Source organism: Conger conger, chromosome 9 (assembly GCF_963514075.1).
Source record: "Conger conger chromosome 9, fConCon1.1, whole genome shotgun sequence".
Lineage (NCBI taxonomy): Eukaryota > Metazoa > Chordata > Actinopteri > Anguilliformes > Congridae > Conger > Conger conger.
Genome location: NC_083768.1, coordinates 2,302,464 through 2,325,832, shown reverse-complemented (window position 1 = coordinate 2,325,832; position 23,369 = coordinate 2,302,464). Strand labels below are relative to the sequence as shown.

The window sequence follows — 23,369 nt, the reverse complement described above, 5'->3', positions numbered from 1 at the left end:
AACATTAGCCCAATCACCTTGCGCACCTCCCCAGGTGAGAAGCAGTGGTGGGAGCGGCAGGTAGCATGCTAAGCTAAGCGCTAGCCACAGATGCTGCCCCCAGCCTCACAGGAGAATACCACCACTGCGCAGCGCGAAGGCTAACGGGCAGTCCTGAATAATGCCTGTGAAGTGAACGCATCTCAGTTTTACTCAGGGCGAGCATTTTTATTTCACACAACATCCCCGACACCTAAATTTAGCCAAACGCTGAACCTGGGAGTGTTCTGCCTCTGTCTCAGGGGTCAGGGGTGTCCAGGGGCAAAAGGGGCTGGTGCATGCGCGGGTTTCTGATTTAGCAAACACTACAGCACCTGATTCTAAGAATGAACTGAACGCGGTGTTCAGTCAAGACCTTGACGCAGAATGCAGAATGGCCTTAGTGCTGGGCTTCTTTATGTCCCCAGAAGATTGGGATAGAACAACTATGTTTTCTTTGTTTTTCTCATTGATGAGATGATCTTAAAATCATGGTTTGTAATCTATTACTAGTTGATTAAAATAATACTGTTATTTTCGGAACTATCTTTTCCCCTGATGCAATTTACAGGCACATGAGTGTAAACAGAATATTACACTCGCCATGGTTATATTAAAGAGAACATAGCTTTCTTTAATACCTCACAAAATCAAGGGAAATGACTGTATCCATCTAAAATGTGCAAAAGGCAAGCTTCTAAATGTGAAGTGTTTTGTCAGCAAACACTTCGTTTCATTTTGGGCCTATATTTTAAAGAAATGTTTCCGGAATTGGACATTTTTTGCCACAAAAAAAAACTTTCTAGTATATTAATATTTAGTCTAGTAATGAAAAATAAAGTCTTTTTAGTCGGTCTCCTTTGACGGAAAATGAATGCTGCTTGGTGCCCACTGACGGGCCAACGCCAGATGATCGGTGTAGAATGGATGTCCCTTGGGAATAAACCACGTGACCATCACTGCCAAGCGACGTCAGTGGCAGATGGCATGGATACCAGCTCGCGCGGTTGGCATCGGTGTCATTTCTCAAACGAGGGAAAGAAGTGAAGAGGGGGGGGTTGAGAGAAAGAGAAGAACGGGAGAGAAAACAGAAAGGGCAGGAAGAGGGGAGCACCGGAGAACCCCGCAGACGTTTCCGCTGTGAAAAAGGTGCTATCGCTGAAACCGATCTGGAACATGAGAACCGCATGTTGACACGGAATCCAGGTAGGCAAATCAGTTTAATGAGCGCATGGGAAGCTATAAATTATCTGAACGTATTCATCTACAACACCCGTAGGCATGCTACAGTTTCACGACTGTGCTGTTCGCGGTCATGCGTGTGAAGGTGCAATTTGTTATAAAAGGTTATAATGGCGTGTGAATATTGTATTCTTTTGTGGCTACATTTATATCAGAGCACGTTCGGAATGCCTTGCATTCCTTTACAGAAAACCACGTACGCTTTTCAAATGAATGGAAATGCCCGTATGCTTGCTTGGACTAGGCTCCAAAACGCCAATTTACGTTGAAGCTCGTGACAGGCAGTGTATGATATCAAGATCCATGACAACTGTAGTGCAAGGTTGAGCTCGGCCAGTCTTATCAAACAGAAGCAATACAATTAAAATAATTAAAATAAAATAAAACATATACATACAACTCCGAGAGAGTTCAAATGAACTTCTCTCAACTTAAATATAACTCTCTTAAATACACAGTGGTCCCTTTGCTGTAGCAGGTGTGTAACCATAGCACTAGAACTGTAGCGATTGAGCATTAACTTTTCTGCTGTCTGCAGGAGAATGTTAACCTTACCCTTCGAAGAACCCGCCACTATGCCCGAGCCCAGGTTCATCGCCAGCTTCCCTCCAGAATGCGTCGCCGAGAGCAAAAACAGAAAGCACGACGGCAGCCCGATGTCTAAGGCCAAGGAGGCGCAAGAGGACACCTCAGACAGGGAGGAGGAGGACCGGGAGGAGGACCAGGACGAGAACGGGCTCCCGAAGCGGAAGGGATCCCGGAAAAAGAAGGGGAACGGCGTGCGGCACGAAAGGGTCAAAGTGCGGCGCCAGGAAGCCAACGCTCGCGAGCGCTCGCGCATGCACGGTCTGAACGACGCGCTGGAGAGTCTGCGGAAAGTGGTGCCGTGCTACTCCAAAACGCAGAAACTGTCCAAGATCGAGACTCTGCGCCTGGCGAAGAACTACATCTGGGCTCTCTCGGAAACCCTGAGCGCCGGGAAGAGGCCCGATCTGCTCGCCTTCGTGCAGACCTTGTGCAAGGGGCTCTCGCAGCCGACCACCAATCTGGTGGCGGGCTGCCTGCAGCTGAACGCCAGGAATTTCCTCACGGATCACAACGGGGAGGCCTCCTTCGCCGGCAGGCCCGCGTACGACGCCGTTTACGCGCCCTACTCGGGCTCCGAGACGGGCACGCCCACGGGGCACGGCGGCGGCGGAACCATGGACAGCGCCAAGCCCTTCAGACCGTACGGCTACTGCGGCTCCTACGAGTCCTTTTACGAGAACGGGTCCCCCGAGTGCACCAGCCCCCCGTTCGAGGGGGGTCCACTCAGCCCCCCAATTAACTTTAACGGGATATTTTCCCTTAAGCACGAGGACCACCCCGCCGACTATGGTAAGAATTGTCACTACGGCATGCGTTATTGCGCGGTGCCGGCCCGGGGCTCGCTGGGCCAGAACTCCATGTTCACCGTGTCCGCCGACGGCCATTTCCCGTACGACCTGCATGTGCGCGGCCAGTCTTACGGTGCGGTGCAAGACGAGCTAAACGCGGCGTTTCATAATTAACGAGAGAAAGTGGAAAAAGGTTGTCTCCCCCCTGCCGTCTAATTACCGAAAACAGATTTCTCCCTCTTGACACGGACATGAATTACTTAGAATGTGTAGCGTATTTTGTATCTTTTATTTATTTATTTATTTATTTATTTTTGGTCGCCCTTGAAATGGTGTTCTATTTGTTTGTTTGTTTATGATAACTACATTTGAAAAGGGGATACTGGTCTCTGAGCTAAATCACTCAATGGGAAATGGACAATGCGGGCCTTTATTGTTCGGCAATCAGAGAGGATATTTCAGTTTGTGGGCTATACATATGAATATTGCTTGTATTTGTGAAATTAATAGGTATGGACGTGTCAATTTAATCCGTTTAATATTTGTGCATTATTATATATTAGATGGGGGAAACTATTTCAAGGTCTAAACATGTCCTTGTTGTTACAAATCTTTTTTACAGTCGTTTCAGAACACTTAAATCACAAAGCAATACAAGGCCAAGACGAACTATGCAATAAACAAACAACGACCATCTTATGATTTTCCCATCGGATCAGACTTAATGGAATATGACCAGTGAAAATAATGATTAATCCACGCAAATGCACTACCAATTCTTGCCCGAGGCACGCGCCCGTCGGTTAGTCATAGAAATCGTTTAACTCAGCGGGCTAACAATTCGTTATTTTATGTATAATTGGTAGGGGAGAAAAGACACGTCGTGACACAAAGAACATTTTAATAACATCGGACAATTTTTTTTTTCTGAACACGACGGACATAATCGGGTTATTGGATTGCTGTTGTACCTGTACGAATGTATATGTGTAGTAGGCTATTTAAACAGTAAACCTGCACGTGCTATACGTCGTTCTTCCACCAGAATGACCGAACTGCTATCGCATATAGGCCTAAAAGTAAATGTCATAATAAAATAACGAATGTGTAATGAAGAAAATGCTGCATTTGTATTATGTTTTAAACTTGTGGAAATGTAAGAAATGGGGGGGGGGGGTCGATCTATTGTCATCCCTTGCTCATCAGGAACCGCCATGCACGAGCACGGGGGCGCGAGCCCACATGTTCCACGGGGCAACCGGGTGTGAGTATTTGCACATTCAGTGACGTCAGAAGGCTACGTTGGTATATTTTAAAGGTTTTTGTCTTCATTAATTTGTCGCAAACACACACACACACACACACACACACACACACACACACACACACACACACATACCATTTATTCTCCCTGACAGAGAGCTATAGTTCACATGTAAACAGGAACAAACTGACCGCAGTTGTAGGCCATGTAGCAATACGCAGCTTATTCATTGGATCCCCCAATTTTTTTAATTTATGAATGTTCAAATATCACCACACATTTCGTGTGTACTCTTTCTTATGTGTATAATTACGTTTACAGTGTTACATGTGAATTCGAGAAATGAAAACTTTCAGAAAAATCGCAGTGCAACTTTAGTCAGAGTTTTAGCACGTGTCCTATGATTTTATCACTGTTTAAAGTGCTCGCCTTAAAAATTAAAAATTCACCATGTGGCTCGTGCAGTTTATGCATGATTTTTATTTTAATAATTTTGCGGCTCCTGGCTTTGTACATTTTCGTGGCTCTTTGATGAAGAAAAAGTTGTAGATGAGAAGAAATCCCCGGATGCACTAAGTTGGACTTTTCCTCCGCGCATTTGTATTGGACAATTACTTTGTTTTGTATTGCCAAACGAAAAATAAAACGCTCATTAAAGACTAATGTCTCGGGGTCCTTTTGCTTGCTTCTATATTTATTTATATCTTCACTTCCAAAAATATCCGCGGAGACAATAAACAGAAATATGTTAATTAACTGAACAGATGAAAAATATATTTACCGTATGAGTTTATTACCTGGCGACAATGTTTACGCTTATTTTGAACCATTCTCTGGTTTTTCACGCTACTAAGATATAGCAAATGAATGTACACATGTTATTTATCTTTATGCCTTTTTTCATCAAAGCAATGGGACTAAATGCACTTAAGTTAACTTAACGTAGAAAATTATAGTCCCGTGTGGAAGATGAAACGTCTGGGCTTTACCGAGAGGAATATAAACTATAAATATTAAAATATACATTCCGGGGCGTTTCGTGTTACGGCCTTATGTTCGGTTAAATATTTAGGATAAGTGCCCCAAGGGTAATTGCTAAAAGTTTAATAATCGTGCATTATCGTTTATTGTCACGCTATGTCGTCGTAGAATACACCGGTGTTGTTATTGTTGATGTTCTTATTATTATTGCTGTTGTTGTTGTTGTTATTTTTATAATTAGAATTAGAATTAGAATATTTAGTCATAATTCCTGGACGGCTTTCTGTGCTACATTGCGCGAAAAGGACGAGTTATTCATTTGACAAATATACAAACAGGCATATGCCTAATAGACAAATCATATTTAATTGAGCACAGTAAATTGCACTGAATTCCAAAATTACAAATTATGCGCCCTGTTTTATTGTAATACTTTATATTTAAGTATGAGCGCATTCATAAGCAGTTTAAATATAAAGTAAGTTCAATGCGCTTCCTGCAGAAGTGACCCAGAAGTTAAAGTCGTCATATGACAGGCAATAAATTCTGTGTTGGTGAAAATGCTAAATATTAATGGCCTATATATAATAGAACTGCGTTTAAAAACTGCTGGAATCAATGCCCCATAAACAGAGTTTCGTAAGTAGGACTTCCTTTTTTACGTTACTAGTTTCCCGATGTATTGTTATTGGTGGCGGTGGTAGTGTTTTTGCTGATGTCGTTCTTGGAAATAAGATAAAAAATTGTTACAAAACATAAAGGCCTATTTTAATTTAGGCCCGTCTGTGATTTCGTTGCTGGGATTCCAACCATATAGCCTAATATTGTATTCATAACATAGCCTACATAAATGTTTTTGGCGCTACTGAGATTGTAGGTCTGGTCATGTTAAGATTTTGGTTGGCCTTACCGAACCGAAAGTTGTCAAATAAGCAAAGGCGCACACTTTAAAGGCCTAATGACGACATAGAGTCTTTAAGTGAGAAGTCCAGTCGTTAAGCTGGAGAAGAGATCAGCCGGGCGCTCGAGCGTAGTGCTCGCGGGGGGCCCCAACTCTGAAGCTGGCAACAGCCACTCAAGTGTGACCTGGACGCCGGCCAGACGGCGACAGACTGCGGGACAGGGTGCCTCATCCAAAAAACGGGACGTTTATCCTGTGAGTGCCTGCGTTGTCATCCCCTGGAATTAGCGAGCGAGATGCGCAGAGCAAGGCCGACCGACCAATGAACAATGGCCCTGTCCTGGCAGAGGGCAAAGATAAACCTCGTGAATGCGATTACTGTCGGGTAGAATTTATTTATTTTTGACGTCAAGAGACACTCCGCACCTGCGGAACTAAAGGTCACCCCGATTCTGGCCCCGTGTTTTAACATTACCGTTAAGCGCGATTAATGATCTGTTCGGGCAGGCTAACTCAGAGTGCAGTTCATACATTTAAACCACCTTGAGCGTCGCGATGGGGTTTGAGTTAACTGCCTGGTCAGTGTTTGTCGTCTGCTCTCCTGTTTCTGGAGCCTCGAGAACAGCGCGACCGTTGAAACCGTTGGCGTGTGTTGAGCAGTCTCTCCAACAACGATGCGCAAATAAACCAAGACAAACAAAGTCACGTTCATTCTTCCACACCAGAGGCAGCCTAATTCCCTAAGACCCTCAAAGATTCCCCGTGCCTTTCTAAAACTCTCCATTTGGGCTGTCTCCACCCCCCCTCCACTTAAACCCCTTGTAGGGTTGCTGCCAAAAACTCAGGATACAGTCAATTGACACTGATGAAGGTGGCCAGGCTGTGTTTTGCTGTCTCGGAGGGGGGAGGGGGGAGGGGGGGCTGTATGTCATTCACACGTTCTTTTTGGCTGAAATATGCGACATCCCAGCTAAAACGGGCAATTAGCTACCCCCAGACGGGTGTCTTTTTTCGGGGCTTAACCGAACCAAATAAAGGCACCGTTTGTAGCTCATAAAAAAACAAACCGTTATTACTTCTTCATCAAGGTACTTTGATGATTTACTGTTTGGGGGGATACTGTTTGCGTTACTATAAATCAGCATGGTATGTGTATTTGTAAGTGAACGTTAAGGAAATGCAGATTAAATGAAAACACACACATGCTCTCACACACTCTCTCTCTCACACACTCACAAACATACACACATACACTCATACTCTCACACACTCTCACACACACCCACTCACTCATACACACACATTCTCACACACTCTCTCTCACACACTCTCTCTCTCTCTCTCTCTCTCTCTCTCTCTCTCTCTCTCTCTCTCTCTCTCACACACACAGACTCTCACTCACACACACACACTCTCTCACACACACACACACACACACCTACACACACCCACACACACACACACACACTCTCACACACTCTCTCTCTCTCACACACTCTCACGCACACATGTACTCACACACCCCCACCATCACTTACCCACACACACACTCTCTCTCTCACACACACACACACACACGCACACACACACACACATGCACACACACACACACGCACACACACACACACATGCACACACACACACACACACACACACACACACACACATAATCTCTCACACACACACACACACTCACACACACACACACACACACACACACACACACGCATGCACACACACACTCAAACACACACAGTGTTAATGACCTCATATTCCACTATTTGCCCTGCTACCCGCAAAGCGTCACGTAGCTTGCTTCTCACACTTACAGTCGCACATGGAAATGTGGGGTTTTTATTCCTTTGCGTTCGTGTACTTTAATTGACCGTCCTGAGGTCTTCCGTGTTGACTGCACTGTTTATCTGACAGCAGATGAAGTGTGATGGTGGTGAAACGGAAGTGCCTGTGTGTTGTGTGTTGTGTGTTGTGTGTTGTGTGTAGCTGGGCAGAGTGCGGGCCTGCGTGTGTCAGGCACGGAAGCACAAGCTGTGTGCTTAGAGGTGCGTTTTATTCCGGGGAAGGTAGCGCGCGGGAGAGCATATGGTGGGGTTCTGGCTGAGTGGGAGGTGGGAACAGGGCTGCTTTGACCGCGTGTGGGCAGGTATGAAAATGCTCGGAGCCACAACAGGAAAACACTTATTCTGCTGTCTGCGGCGGGGAAACATCGCCGTCTATTTTCTGTTTGTTTTCTGCTGGGTTTTTTTTCCTTCTTTCTTTTCTCTCTCGTAATGGTGGAGGACATGTTTTTAATTGTATTTTTATTTATTATTCTATTTTTTTAAACCAGGTACCGATTCCTCGCAGCTGTGGGGGTTACGGAGCGGACCCCCCCCCCCAGCCCCCCCCAGCCCAAAAATGAATAGGCTGTTAATAATAACGTCCGCGTGATTAAAAGTGAAAAATGTTATGCCCCTATAATGGTGATTTAGCACCTCGTGCTGCTGGCTGTGGGGAGAGAGATGGCAGCGGCCCCTTCCCTGTGAGAGAGTCTCACTGAGTGCGGGGGTCTCATCTGGCCCCCGATGCTAAATTTTGCCCATTAAATTCCTAATAATGATTTCTGCAACGCGGGGAGGGGGGGGGGGGGGGGGGGGGGTTGGGCCAGGGGGACGGCTCCTTTTAATTGGGAGGTTTTAGGGAGCCGTGCGGGGGCGGGGGTGCAGGTGAGCCACGCAGGAGGAGTGACACCGTGCCGCCTGCCAGGGACACATTTACATACCGGATCAGACCCACTGGCACCCGGCCCAGCCCGCAGCCTGGAGAGAGCCCTCCTTAAACTCCTCCAGACCTGCGCTGGGCTACAGGGGCTGGGCTCTGTGTCTCAACCTGGGCTTAACCTGAGCTGAGCACTGAGCTGAGCACTGAGTCTGAGCACTGAGCACTGAACTGAGCACTGAGCTGAGCACTGAGCTGAGCACTGAGCACTGAGCACTGAGCACTGAGCTGAGCACTGAGCACTGAGCACTGAGCACTGAGCACTGAGCTGAGCACTGAGCACTGAACTGAGCACTGAGCACTGAGCCCTGAGCTGAGCACTGAGCACTGAGTCTGAGCACTGAGCACTGAGCACTGAGTCTGAGCACTGAGCACTGAGTCTGAGCACTGAGCTGAGCACTGAGTCTGAGCACTGAGCACTGAGCTGAGCACTGAGCACTGAACACTGAGCTGAGCACTGAGCACTGAGCTGAGCACTGAGCACTGAGCTGAGCGCTGAGCACTGAGCACTGAGCTGAGCACTGAGCTGAGCACTGAGCACTGAGCACTGAGCACTGAGCACTGAGCACTGAGCTGAGCACTGAGCACTGAACTGAGCACTGAGCACTGAGCCCTGAGCTGAGCACTGAGCACTGAGTCTGAGCACTGAGCACTGAGCACTGAGTCTGAGCACTGAGCACTGAGTCTGAGCACTGAGCTGAGCACTGAGTCTGAGCACTGAGCACTGAGCTGAGCACTGAGCACTGAACACTGAGCTGAGCACTGAGCACTGAGCTGAGCACTGAGCACTGAGCTGAGCGCTGAGCACTGAGCACTGAGCTGAGCACTGAGCTGAGCACTGAGCACTGAGCACTGAGCACTGAGCACTGAGCACTGAGCTGAGCACTGAGCACTGAGCTGAGCACTGAGTCTGAGCACTGAGCACTGAGCTGAGCACTGAGCACTGAACACTGAGCTGAGCACTGAGCACTGAGCTGAGCACTGAGCACTGAGCTGAGCGCTGAGCACTGAGCACTGAGCTGAGCACTGAGCTGAGCACTGAGCACTGAGCACTGAGCACTGAGCACTGAGCACTGAGCTGAGCACTGAGCACTGAGCTGAGCACTGAGTCTGAGCACTGAGCACTGAGCTGAGCACTGAGCACTGAGCTGAGCACTGAGTCTGAGCACTGAGCACTGAGCACTGAGCACTGAGTCTGAGCACTGAGCACTGAGCACTGAGCACTGAGTCTGAACACTGAGTCTGAGCACTGAGCACTGAGCACTGAGCTGAGCACTGAGCACTGAGTCTGAGCACTGAGTCTGAGCTGAGCACTGAGCACTGAGTCTGAGCTGTACGCTTGCGCCCATATGTTGAGTGAGACTGTAAATATAGGCAACGACGGCAGGGTGTGTGTGTTTGTGCACTTGTATGTTTGTGTGTGTTTGTGCATGCGTGTGTGTGGTGTGTATGCGTACATGCGTGTCGGCGCATGCTTTCATGTGTGTGTGCAATTTCTGTATAAATAATACTAAATATTATCACTATTATTTTGCCATTATTTGTTTAACTTATTTCCATGGCATAGCTGAGTAAGAATACCTGTAAGCCTTAAGATGAGCCCCCAGAAGAACAAACACGCAGTGGTTATAAAACTGCCGACATATTTTTATTCATTTGTTTTGTAATGAGTCCTCCTTCGGGGCATAAAATGAATTGGCTTTTGTAGAGGGGGAAAGCCGTGGAGTTAAATTAATTGTACCCCTACGATGTGGCTAATGATGGAGACTCTAACACAGATATTTGTTTGATGATTGCAAACACAAGCAGTGAGGCCCCTGCCTCCCAGCCAGCTGCAGGTTCACATCCAGATCCTGATGGGTGAAGTGTTTCTGACTCAGTCGCACTGTTCAAGACTGCAGCCATGCCTGTGACCAGACATGTATCACAGAGCAGGATGACTGAGTCAGCTGGATAACTGCACTGAGTAATACCCACAGAGCAGGATGACTGAGTCAGCTGGATAACTGCACTGAGTAATACCCACAGAGCAGGATGACTGAGTCAGCTGGATAACTGCACTGAGTGAAACCCACAAAGCAGGATTACTGAGTTAGCTGGATAACTGCACTGAGTAAAACCCACAAAGCAGGATTACTGAGTTAGCTGGATAACTGCACTGAGTAAAACCCACAAAGCAGGATGACTGAGTTAGCTGGATAACTGCACTGAGTGAAACCCACAAAGCAGAATTACTGAGTTCGCTGGATAACTGCACTGAGTAAAACCCACAAAGCAGGGTTACTGAGTTCGCTGGATAACTGCACTGAGTGAAACCCACAAAGCAGGATTACTGAGTTCGCTGGATAACTGCACTGAGTAAAACCCACAGAGCAGGATTACTGAGTTAGCTGGATAACTGCACTGATTAAAACCCACAAAGCAGGATTACTGAGTTCGCTGGATAACTGCACTGAGTAAAACCTACAAAGCAGGTTTACTGAGTTAGCTGGATAACTGTGCTGAGTTAAACCCGGAACTCTCCCAAACCTGGAACATGGACTGAAGTAAAAAGTGCTGTTCAGGGTTTTACTCAGTGCAGTTATCCAGCTTGCTCAGTAACCCTGTTTCATAAAGCAACAGGGGGCAAATCCTCAAACAATTGTGTCTGGTCAGGAGCTGAATGTCAGTTTGTTTTCTGAATTGCTGTTGATCCTAACAATGTTGTTTAAAGGGACTTCCATAAGAAAAGGCCATGCAATGTTTTAGAATGGAGATCCCCTTATAATTGCAGTAATAAGAAATGTATCTAGTCAAATGTGATGCTTAAAGTTCATGCTTCAGACCCACATGCTCACAGAGCTGGCTGGGTCGGGGACGGTTGTGACACTTCATTCTGATTTCATTCACACGTCTCGGCAAAGGAAGAGGAAAATACGCAGGGTCCCAGGAGAAACACTAAAGCAATACACACACACACACACACACACACACACACACACACTCACTCACACACTGTTACAGTATATTGTTTTGGAAAGAGATTTTTAGAAATAAAGCATTTATAGACTAGAAAGCATAATTCATTTTATCTTAAAAATATAATTTTGAAAAGGGTGACGTAATAAGAAAGACATGTATATTTGTAAAACCTATGTTGTTTTCAAATGATGTTAGAAATAGGGCATTTTACATTTCATGTTTAAGAATAAAAGTCATTACATTACATTAATGGCATTTGGCAGACGCTCTTATCCAGAGCGACGCACAGTTGATTAGACTAAGCAGGAGACAATCCTCCCCTGGAGCAATGCAGGGTTAAGGGCCTTGCTCAAGGGCCCAACGGCTGTGCGGATCTCATTGTGGCTACACCAGGGATCGAACCACCGACCTTGCGTGTCGCAGTCATTCACCTTAACCACAACGCTACAGACTGCCCCCAGAAAGTCTTTACTTTTAATGTTTAATTTAAAAGAATGTACTTCAGGCCTTTACACAAGTTACTGTGTGAATGTAAGAGTGTGGGTCTGATTCATGCTAATCTTCTCTTCCTGTTCCATCCATTCCCAGCTGGTGTTACAACTCACCCCCCAGTAGTGGGGTAGGTTGTTACAGTGGAACTTGTTACAGTGAAATTTTAGATGATTTATAAATTACTAGCATTTGCAGCAGATAAATGTGGGTAGCTCTTTGTAAAAAAAAAAAAAAAAAAAAAAAAAAAAAAAAGGAAACATTAACCCAGAATGTTCACGTGATTGCTGAATTGTTCCTGAAAAGCCGCGGTGCGACCCACAATGCACCGGGGTGAAGGTGTGAGCGGCTCTGGGCGCGATTGGCTCAGGGGGAGCGGGGGTGAGAAGGTGTGATACCTGGTACCTTCGAGCACGGGGAGGACTGCTGCCAGCTTGGCTGGAATCCCAGGGAGCTCCACCTGACATGCCCAGGTGTCCCAGTCGTCTTTTCACCTCTGACAATGGGACGAGAGCCAGAGCGAGTCTGAGCGATTCGCGCATAAACAGCTTCGGCAGAACCCAAAAAAAAGGTCCCCAGGCGAGAAGCCCCCGCAAGCCGTGAGCTCGACAAGTCACGAAGCGGACCCGTCGCCTCCAGTCGGGATTTGACGGAGATCGTGCGCACGGAGGATACGAAACAGAAACGCACCCTTCCAGTCAAATCAGTTGATTTCGAGAACGAGCAGTTTTTTGAAAAAAATGTGCTCCGAAAAGAAAAGTTCGGAGAAAGTAGCCTAATGCTAGCCGACTGGAAAACATTGACCCCATCCATCTCGCACATCATTAACGTGAATAAGAAATAGCCCGAAATGAAATATGTATGAACTGCTCCCATTTAGACAAATTGCATGAAGTTTGTCTGTAGCACATGAAGGCTAATCAGAGGCACATTTAACCATCATTAGTGAGCACCGTTTGGAAAGGAAGACATTTGTAATTTCGCTTGCCAAAAAAAAAAAAAAAAATGTTAATGACGAAAGTCTCTAAAAACTCCAGCACATAGTAAGAAATTGTATTATATCAGAGGGTTTAGGCAACCATCTATATATATATAATATATATATATATATATATATATATATATATATATAAATACACACACACACACACATTATAAAATAATAATAGATCATATTATTAAAAAGGATCCACTTTCAATCTCCAATCCCCACCCACCAGTATTCCTTTCTTTTGTATAGATCATGTTATTGTGGAAATTTCAATTTTCATGGCTTGTTTGATTTCATCTGCATGTTTTCAGATTTGTATTATGGTTCTTGGTTATTTAATTTGCTGTGTGTGTATGCACATGTATGTGCCTGGTGTGTGTGCACATGTATGTGCCTGTGTGTGTGTGTTCTTTATGGCTGCACGTGTGTCTGCATTACACCTGCATGTGTGTGTGTATGTATGTGCCTGTGTGTGCCTGTGTGTGTGTGTGTGTGTGTGTGCACATGTATGTGCCTGTGTGTGCCTGTGTGTTTGTGTGTGTGTGTGTGTGTGTGTGTGTGTGTTTGTGTGTGTGTGTGTGTGTGTGTGCACATGTATGTGCCTGTGTGTGTGTGTTCGTGTGTGTGTGTATGTGCCTGTGTGTGTGTGTGTGTGCACGTGTGTGTGTTTGTGTGTGTGTGTGTGTGTGTGTGCATGTGTGTGTGTGTGTACAGCTGTAAAACACTGCTTTACTCACACGGCACGGGAACAGAAGCACACTGAGGAGTCACCCGCCGGAGCCACAAGCTCCACAGGAGGGGAGGACAGAGAGGCAGGCATGCCCTGCAGGTGTGTGCATTACCTGGGCAACATCCCACCGGCCTGCACCCCCCACCAGAGGGTGTAAAATACAAAAATAAACAGAAGAGAGACGAGAGAGAGAGAGAGAGAGAGAGAGAGAGAGAGCGAGCGAGAGAGAGAGAGAGAGAGAGAGAGAGGAGAGAGTGAGCGAGAGAGAGAGAGAGAGAGAGAGAGAGAGAGAGATGCCGACACAGTCTGGCTACACAGTAATATCAGGGTTGTCTTGGTATTGGCCAGTAGCAGCGAGAGAACAAACAATCAGAATGGCCCAGATGATAAGATTACGCCTGCTAGGATGAGGCACCGTGCGTGAGCCAAAAAGTTGATCCATTTGATTCATCGCTAATGCTGTAATTAAATAAAAATGTCGCGCTCAAAAGGTACCCTAATCATGGCCATCTGAACCTCTTATTTATTATTTACCTTTTTAATTAATCATTTTACCAGCCAAAATTATGAGTAAATCTATCTAGACTGAATTCTGCGAGTTAATAATACTGCAGGAAAGTATGAAATATAAAAGTATTCAATATTTTGTGCATTAGATCTTTCATACCTACTTGTTCTGGGAATGTGGACGTGTTGTAGTTTGTGTTTGTGCTGTAATGTAAAACAGGATTAAACAATATTAAACAATATGCCAGTGGTCACACGTACAGCGCGGCGGGCTGTTTCAATCCTCACAGGAGAAATATAAAACACCCGTTTAATGTGACACCGGTAAGACTCCAGTTTGGAGTGGTTGTGAGATGTAGTTTGAGATTAAAAAAAGAAAGAAAAAGACAACCCTTTTTAAAAATTATTTTTGCCATGTTTACAATGAATTAAATCCATTGGAACCCAATATTTTTAGATTCATTCAATATTTCCGAATGATTAATATTTAATTAAAAAGCTTAGTCAAATTTGTGCAATAAGTCAACAACTCTTGCTGCAAGGAATTAGATTTTGTCTTTTTTGTGAAAAGCCTGTGTCAACAATGAAACAATCCTTTCACCTGAATGTAATTTTAGAATTCATGATCATGTTTTACAGATTTCTTTATTTTATTGTTGGTTTTAAATGTCTCTGGAAATCAAACATACGTTTCAAAGAATAAAAGTATCAAAACTTTTAAACCTACATAAATTCTGATATACTGCAAAACAATGAATCAGCCATAAATAAATCATAAATCAGCCAATATTTGTTAAAGATTTTGAAATGGAGTATGACAGGCAATTGCCTGTTTGAGCTCGGGGTAAACGCTTTTCAACAGTTTGATTACAGAAGCAATAAGATAATGCCATAAGATAACCAATTAGATAATTCCATACCTTTCAGTTTTAATTGACCCCTAAATCAACTCGACCAATAGCGTTCATATGAACTTTATGAGATCAGATTTTACTCCAGAATAGATTATTTAATGTGTTTTACTGTGTTGCACTGACAATTAAAGTTTATGGGCCTCACGTTATTAGGGGGAAAGACGTTTATTGGTGAAAAAGAAACACTTTGTTGCTTAAAATATGGCAATATCATTGGGGGTAGATCCCAGCATCTGAATATCAATTTTTTAAAACAGAGAAGAATCACAAACAGATGACACAAAATGACACTGGCTCCATATTTTAAATCGCATGTTTTCTCAGAAATCTGTCAGCAATCAAACCTCATGCCCTGCATATGCATGAATTTAATAAGCACTCGCATTCTAATGCTTTAACACTTGTTCTCATAACACCTCCCACACATACATACACACTCACTCACACACACACACACACCTGCATGCACACACACACACACACACACACACCACTCCATCTGCAGCACAATTACACTTCAGTCAGGGTTGTCTGTATCGGAGTCTCAAAAGCAACCAATGAAAACCGGGAAAACAGAAAAAGTGTTTTTCTTAATCCAGCAACCAGCATGCACTCAATGAGCACTTTATTAGGTGTTTATTAGACTTATCTTTTAGATTTATTGGTCTTCTGCTGCTGTAGCCTATCCACTTGCATGCATTTAGTTGCTGCCACATGATTGGCTGATTAAATGTTTGAAGTTATCTCAACATCACACTACATTACCACAGAGAAACTACACCAACAACCCGTCTCAACATAACACTACATTACCACAGAGAAACTACACCAACAACCCGTCTCAACATCACACTACATTACCACAGAGAAACTACACCAACAACCCGTCTCAACATCACACTACATTACCACAGAGAAACTACACCAACAACCCGTCTCAACATAACACTACATTACCACAGAGAAACTACACCAACAACCCGTCTCAACATCACACTACATTACCACAGAGAAACTACACCAACAACCCGTCTCAACATCACACTACATTACCACAGAGAAACTACACCAACAACCCGTCTCAACATCACACTACATTACCACAGAGAAACTACACCAACAACCCGTCTCAACATCACACTACATTACCACAGAGAAACTACACCAACAACCCGTCTCAACATCACACTACATTACCACAGAGAAACTACACCAACAACCCGTCTCAACATCACACTACATTACCACAGAGAAACTACACCAACAACCCGTCTCAACATAACACTACATTACCACAGAGAAACTACACCAACAACCCGTCTCAACATCACACTACATTACCACAGAGAAACTACACCAACAACCCGTCTCAACATCACACTACATTACCACAGAGAAACTACACCAACAACCCGTCTCAACATCACACTACATTACCACAGAGAAACTACACCAACAACCCGTCTCAACATCACACTACATTACCACAGAGAAACTACACCAACAACCCGTCTCAACATCACACTACATTACCACAGAGAAACTACACCAACAACCCGTCTCAACATCACACTACATTATGCTCTTATCGACAGCGACGTAGGATGTGTCTTCTGTATTAAAAGTTGAATCCAACAGATCCACACGAGAAGATATCTTGTTCTCACCAGCTTTACAACAACAGCAGCAGTGAAAGCACAGCGTGGTGGAGAGGCACGTGTACGGCTGGCGCCCCACCCACGTCTGTTCCTGTTTCCACACGCGTGGCTTCCACCCGTACCTCACCTGTTTTCAGGCAGAACCGGATTCTTTTTTACTTGTGCCAGCTGCGGAGAAATGTTCGTCATTACTGAAATCACAGCGACGCTTACGCCCGACACGCGCCACACGCTGCTCGTGTGTTACACGCACGGAGGAAAACACATCAACATGCGAGAAAAAACATACAAACAAATAAAACCACAGGGTCTTCAGAGTGAGCCAATGATGACATTCTGGTTTTTCTGTGTAAGTTCAGTATTACAGTTGTTTCAGTAACAAAGACGGTTGCAGAAAGAAGACTTCACATTTTACAAAAAACATTACAACTAATTCATATTAGTTTCGGCAAAACAACAAAAAGGTTACATTTAAATGAATGTAGACAGATATAATTAATGTGAATTAGTCATTATCAACCACTGGCCCATAATAATAATAATAATAATAATAATAATACTAAGAAGAAGAAGATGTGTGTGTGTGTATGTGTGTGTGTGTGTGAGTGTGAGTGTGTGCGCTTGTGTGTGTGTGTGAGTGTGTGCGCCTGTATGTATGTGTGTGTGTGTGTGAGTGTGTGCGCTTGTGTGTGTGTATGAGTGTGTGCGCTTGTGTGTGTGTATGAGTGTGTGCGCTTGTATGTATGTGTGTGTGTGTGTGAGTGTGTGCGCTTGTGTGTGTGTATGAGTGTGTGCGCTTGTGTGTGCGAGTGTGTGTGTGTGTGTGAGTGTGTGTGCGCTTGTGTGTGTGTATGTGTGTGTGTGTGTGTGTGTGTGTGTGTGTGTGTGAGTGTGTGTGTGTGTGTGTGTGTGTGTGTGAGTGTGTGAGTGTGTATGTGTGTGTGTGTGAGTGTGTGATAGTGTGTGTGTGATATTGTGTGAGTGTGATATTGTGTATGTGTATGTGAGTGGGTGATAAGGTGACAGCAGATGACAGAAGCGTGTCAGCTCGCTATGTGAAAGTTTCTCAGCACTTTCCTTGATTTTCGCTGATTGTGTTTTTCACACACGGCTGTTTCCACCCGTCTTTCTGTCGTTCTCTCTTTTCTGCTGTGGAAGTGTTCTCTGGGGGCCTGCCAGGAGGTCTGACTGACAGACAGACAGACAGACAGACAGACAGACAGACAGACAGACAGACAGACACACAGGCAGCAAGTCCGCCTCCCAGCTTTTCATTCTGTTATCCTCAGCTGTGTAAAAAAATGCTCTGAATTTCGTGGGCGCATATGTTGCATATCTGTGTGTGAGCTGGCAGTGTAGGGGTGTGTGTGTGTGTGTGTGTGGGGGGGGGGGGGGGGTGTTAGGAGAAAAGTGGCTGTATTGCAGGTTTAGTGCTGAATTTTAATTTTTAACAAATGCAGCCCAACAAGAAAGGTAAGAAGATGATTGAACATCAATTTCTCCTTCTTCTTCTTCTTCTTCTTCTTCTTCTCCTTATTATTATTCATATTATTATTGTTGTTGTTATTTTTTTATTATCTTGGGAAGTACAGCTGAAAATCTAAAACCTCTAAATATAGAAAAAATATACTTAAAGATTTCATTCAGGGAGAAGTTTTAGTTGAACCAAGAATGTATACTAACAGGAATGAGGCAGAGAAACAAACATACAGTATCTCTGAGTGAAAGGGAAAGCCCCTCGGACTTTAAAAACCTCTCCAAGATGTTCAGCGTTAATGTAACACTAACAGAATTGGGAGATAAAATGCACACACACACACACACACACACACACAACCACACACACACACACACCCACACATGCGCACACACACACACATCCACACATGCGCACATACACACTCACACACACACACACACACACACACACACACAACACAAACACACCCACACGCACACACACATGCACACATACACACACACACACACACCTCCTGCCCTGACAGCAGATGCTTTCGGATAAGAGAGGTATGAGAAACAGAGGAGGAGAAGAGAGAGGGATGGAGGGAGGAGTGTAAGGACAGGACGGGAGATGGGAAAGGATGGGGAGGATTGGAGAGGGGAGGGGTGCAAGCTGTTTATGAGAAAGCGGGGGGGGGGGGGGGTAAATCTTGGTTCTGATCCAAAAAAGTGTCAGAGAGGGACACGGATGGGCTGAAGTAGGGCCCTATGGTGGTGGGGGGGGGGGGGGCACTCTATGAGCACTGTCATAAACAGCTCTGTCCTTCCATCTCTCAGAATGCCACAGTCTGTACAGGCCTGATCCCTGGCTGAAAGAGAGAGAGAGAGAGAGAGAGAGAGAGAGAGAGAGAGAGAGAGAGAGAGAGAGAGAGAGAGAGAGAGAGAGAGAGAGAGAGAGCGAGAGAGATGTCACACATTGCCACACTCTTTTACTGGACAGCACAAGGAGAGGGTCACTGAACAGTCAGTCTATCTCTCTTTTTCTCTCTCTCTCTGTTTCATTCTCTCTCTCTCTTTTTCCCTCTCTCTCTCCTTCTGGTTTTATGTTCCTTCTGTGACGTCATCTTTAACAGTTATTGATTCTTGCATGTTGAATAGATGCAGAATGTTTATAGATATGTATATAAGCATGTAAACACGAGTGCGTATGGATACGCACTGGAATATGTGCATTTGCACCTCACTAAGGGGCCTTTTCTGTCAGAGCGATGCATGGCGCAGGTTGGATGCATATTGTCTCAGAAGAACAGGACGCTGGGACACAGAGATAGAGGCAGGATCAGTGTGCTGGCACTGGGAGAAGCAGGAAGCCTCCTGAGCCGCGCGAGGGACTCTGTACGGAGGCTGAGGTGCGAGATGGCGGAGGCAGAAGTGAGAGAGGGCAGGTGCTGGAACTGAGGAAGGAGACAGATGGTGTGTCATGTGACCGCGCGGCGCGCGCGTGTATAACGGCGAGAGGTAGTCGCAGTCCCCCGTGAATACGGGACTCCCCCCCCTCCCTTCCCATCAGCCACTGCAGCACCATCAAAGAAGGATGTGCTTAAATAAACAGAGCCGGGCAGGTCAGGGAACATCCCCAGCGCTTTCTGCAGGCCGCCGTGCCTTCTTGAACCGGAGGGAGAATTTTCAAAATAATTTTTAGATTAATAAATAAATAAATAAATAAAACTTCATTGTCATGATTTTCTTCAGAGGGGTGCAATGCAGGTCTTTTTGGTTATTTGTGTGTGTGTGAAATACAAACGCCAGCTTCAAATAGACCTTTCTCACAACTGCTGTCTCTCTTTGTTGTCATAGTTATTTTTATTTGTTTGTTTTTTTTTATATAAAATCACTTCAGGCAAAAGCAGGCTCTCAGGCCTTGGGTGTGAGCCCACAGAGACACACACACAAGGCCGATAAACCGTGGAAGGGTGGTCAGAGCCGGAGGTGAAAGATCCGGGGGCCAGTCCCGCAAAACCCAGGACCCTGCCAAATGTGGAAAATGGATTGACGTAAAGAGAGCTATTCCGGCCTTTACTCAGTGCAGTTATTCAGCTAACTCAGAAATCCTGTTTTGTGAAATACCCTGTTTTAGTTCATGCAGTTATCTGGCTAACCGGGAAGTCTCGCTTTCAGGCAGCGGATGATGTTCGAAAGTCCTAGCCACTTCCTCTGAGGGGTTAAAGAATGAAAAAGAATGCATTCGGTTGAAGCAGCAGTGGACAGTGTTGTGCTGAATGTGGGGGACTGTGGGGCTGAATGTGGGGGACTGTGGGGCTGAATGTGGGGGACTGTGGGGCTGAATGTGGGGGACAGTGTTGTGCTGAATGTGGGGGACTGTGGGAGGTTTCGGCTGGACTGCGGGGGTGTGTGTGACTGCCTGACAGTTGGGGCGTGTTGGAGCATACAGCCTGACATGATCGCAACACCCACGCCACAGGATAGGTCAACTTTATTATCCCTCTCTATCGCTCATCTCTCTCTTTTTTTTTTTTTTGCCAGTGGGACTCCACCAGTGCAGACTGGGCCCTATGGAGTGACTCAGTCAGTTAGCCGTTAGCATTAGAGCTTGCTGGGCCGTATAGAGTGACTCAGTCAGTTAGCCGTTAGCATCAGAGCTGGTTGGGCCCTATAGAGTGACTCAGTCAGTTAGCCGTTAGCATCAGAGCTGGCTGGGCCGTATAGAGTGACTCAGTCAGTTAGCCATTAGCATTAGAGCTGGCTGGGCTGTATAGAGTGACTCAGTCAGTTAGCCGTTAGCATTAGAGCTTGCTGAGCTGTATAGAGTGACTCAATCAGTTAGCCGTTAGCATTAGAGCTGGTTGGGCCCTATAGAGTGACTCAGTCAGTTAGCCGTTAGCATTAGAGCTGGCTGGGCTGTATAGAGTGACTCAGTCAGTTAGCCGTTAGCATTAGAGCTTGCTGAGCTGTATAGAGTGACTCAGTCAGTTAGCCGTTAGCATTAGAGCTTGCTGAGCTGTATAGAGTGACTCAGTCAGTTAGCCGTGTGTTTGGGGAACTTGGCCACCCACTACATGCCCAACTATGTATAGAGGAGGGGGTCATATAGCACTGAACATATGCTGCTCATTCACTCCCTTAAGGTTTTACAGCGAGAATTAATTAATGTTGTTTGTTGATACGGTGTTATTATATTCTGTATTGTGTTTTATGCTGGATTCTTTCAGGCATGGAAACAGTGATCCATTTCTGTCTCTATATGGGATAATTAAAAAAACACTTGATTCAAATTTGACAGGACCATTTTGCTCGACCATTTCAACCCATTGCATGTCGTCAGTCTATTGATACACATTGTGAATAGGACTTTGGGTGGAGGTTAAAGGTCAATGCTTGCTTGTGTTGTCAGTGTGTTAGAATGACACTGGTTTCCGTGTAAAAGGCACACCGCGTTATTTTCAAATGCGTGCAGATGCAGAAACGCACGAGCTCAGATCGTAAAGTGCTTAGCCAAGCCAAGCGTTGCTCCCTTACCTTGCTTAATCCGTGCGTTTGTGATATATACGCCACGCGTTCTCAACCTTAACTGCACAATTACAGCCTAGCATATGGTGCACCTTTGCTAAGGAGCTGATTTTCTATAACATTATGGTGCTACGCTGGGAAACAAAAAACAGGGTAATAGCCACAGTAGCAGCTGGCTTATGTTAGCATCTACACCCCCACACCAAGACTACCCCCAAACCCCCCCATCACCAGAGGATCTGAACAGTGAACTCACAAAGCTAACTGTTCTGAATCATACATTAAAAAACCCATTAAGGTGTAAGAACACAAATATACAATTATATTTGTGTTACATTTTTTTGTGTTACATTTTTCTTTTCTTCACAAAATTGAGACCAAAACTGGAATTGACAAATGTAGTTACTGATTTAAGATTATTGTCTGAATGCAGGTATGCTTATTTGGATATTGGTTAATTAAAATTATACAAAATAAATTTATTTTGGCAACCCTAACTTTTTTTTTTCCCAAAAGAATTCCAAGTCAGCATTAGGCGTTAGAATTTTCTTAGCAGAACATTCTAATGCTGATGTAACAATCACTACTGGGTGATTGAAGGCAATTGCAGAGTTCCAGAACACTGACTGACACAGACTGAGAAAAACATACCATCCTACTCGTCAAAGGGTTAAGATGTAGCTAAAAACGTTATCTCCCACAGCTGCAGGTTCACTTCCTTAGGGCTTGTTGATCTCAATGTTTTTATCAGCTCATAATATGGAGGGCTGCAGGACAGAAACTTCCTCCTGAATTCAGCAAACAACCAGCAGTTTTACTAAACAGCCTGCAATTTGACTAAACAACCAGCAGTTTTACTAAACAGCCTGCAGTTTGACTAAACAACCAGCAGTTTTATTAAACAGCCTGCAGTTTGACTAAACAACCAGCAGTTTTACTAAACAGCCTGCAGTTTGACTAAACAACCAGCAGTTTTACTAGACAGCCTGCAGTTTGACTAAACAAACTGCAAATATTCAAGTATACAACCAAATATTCAGCAAATAACTCGATTTGCAGGGTAATTGTTTTTATTTGCATAGCAGATGCCAGACAAATTGACCGGGCTAATATTCATACACACTGTACATTTATACAGTTTAATATTTTACAGAAGCAATCCAGGTTCCGTAATCAAGAACCAATGCCTCCATCTGCGATTGAAACTCACAACTACAAAATAACAAAATACTGTGGCCATAAGAAAAGGGTTTGCAGAATGTACTTAAGACTGTATGCAAATATGTACACCTGAAAATAAAATTATGTTATTTCATTTTCCCTACAAAAATGATTTTTTATTTAATTAATAATAATGATAATAATATGATGGTAAAAAGCATATTAACATTACATGCAATCAGGCGCAATCTAGCTTGGTCCAAATTTTACAAACATTGTGTAAAAACATATGCAGCACTCACTGTGTGGAAAACCCTCAATGATTACTGTAATTACACATGTGTAAGCACACGAAGGTAATTACCATGTAGGTATACTGTTGTAATGACTTTGTTTTGGGTTCCCCTTGTGG

General features: G+C 44.7%; 1 protein-coding gene across 1 annotated transcript; it reads left to right on the top strand.

Annotated features, from left to right (window-relative positions):
• Positions 1-1,062: 1,062 nt before the first annotated feature.
• LOC133136360 (neurogenic differentiation factor 6-B-like) lies at positions 1,063-4,563 on the top strand. The gene is made up of 2 exons (XM_061253808.1): positions 1,063-1,224; positions 1,799-4,563. Exon 2 carries the CDS (start codon positions 1,803-1,805, stop codon positions 2,808-2,810), a length of 1,008 nt encoding a protein of 335 aa, XP_061109792.1. The 5' UTR covers positions 1,063-1,224; positions 1,799-1,802; the 3' UTR covers positions 2,811-4,563.
• Positions 4,564-23,369: the final 18,806 nt, after the last annotated feature.

What these genes read in the sequence shown, in the direction of transcription:
- LOC133136360 (XM_061253808.1), top strand. Translation starts at nt 1,803, where the DNA reads ATGTTAACCTTACCCTTCGAAGAACCCGCCACTATGCCCGAGCCCAGG.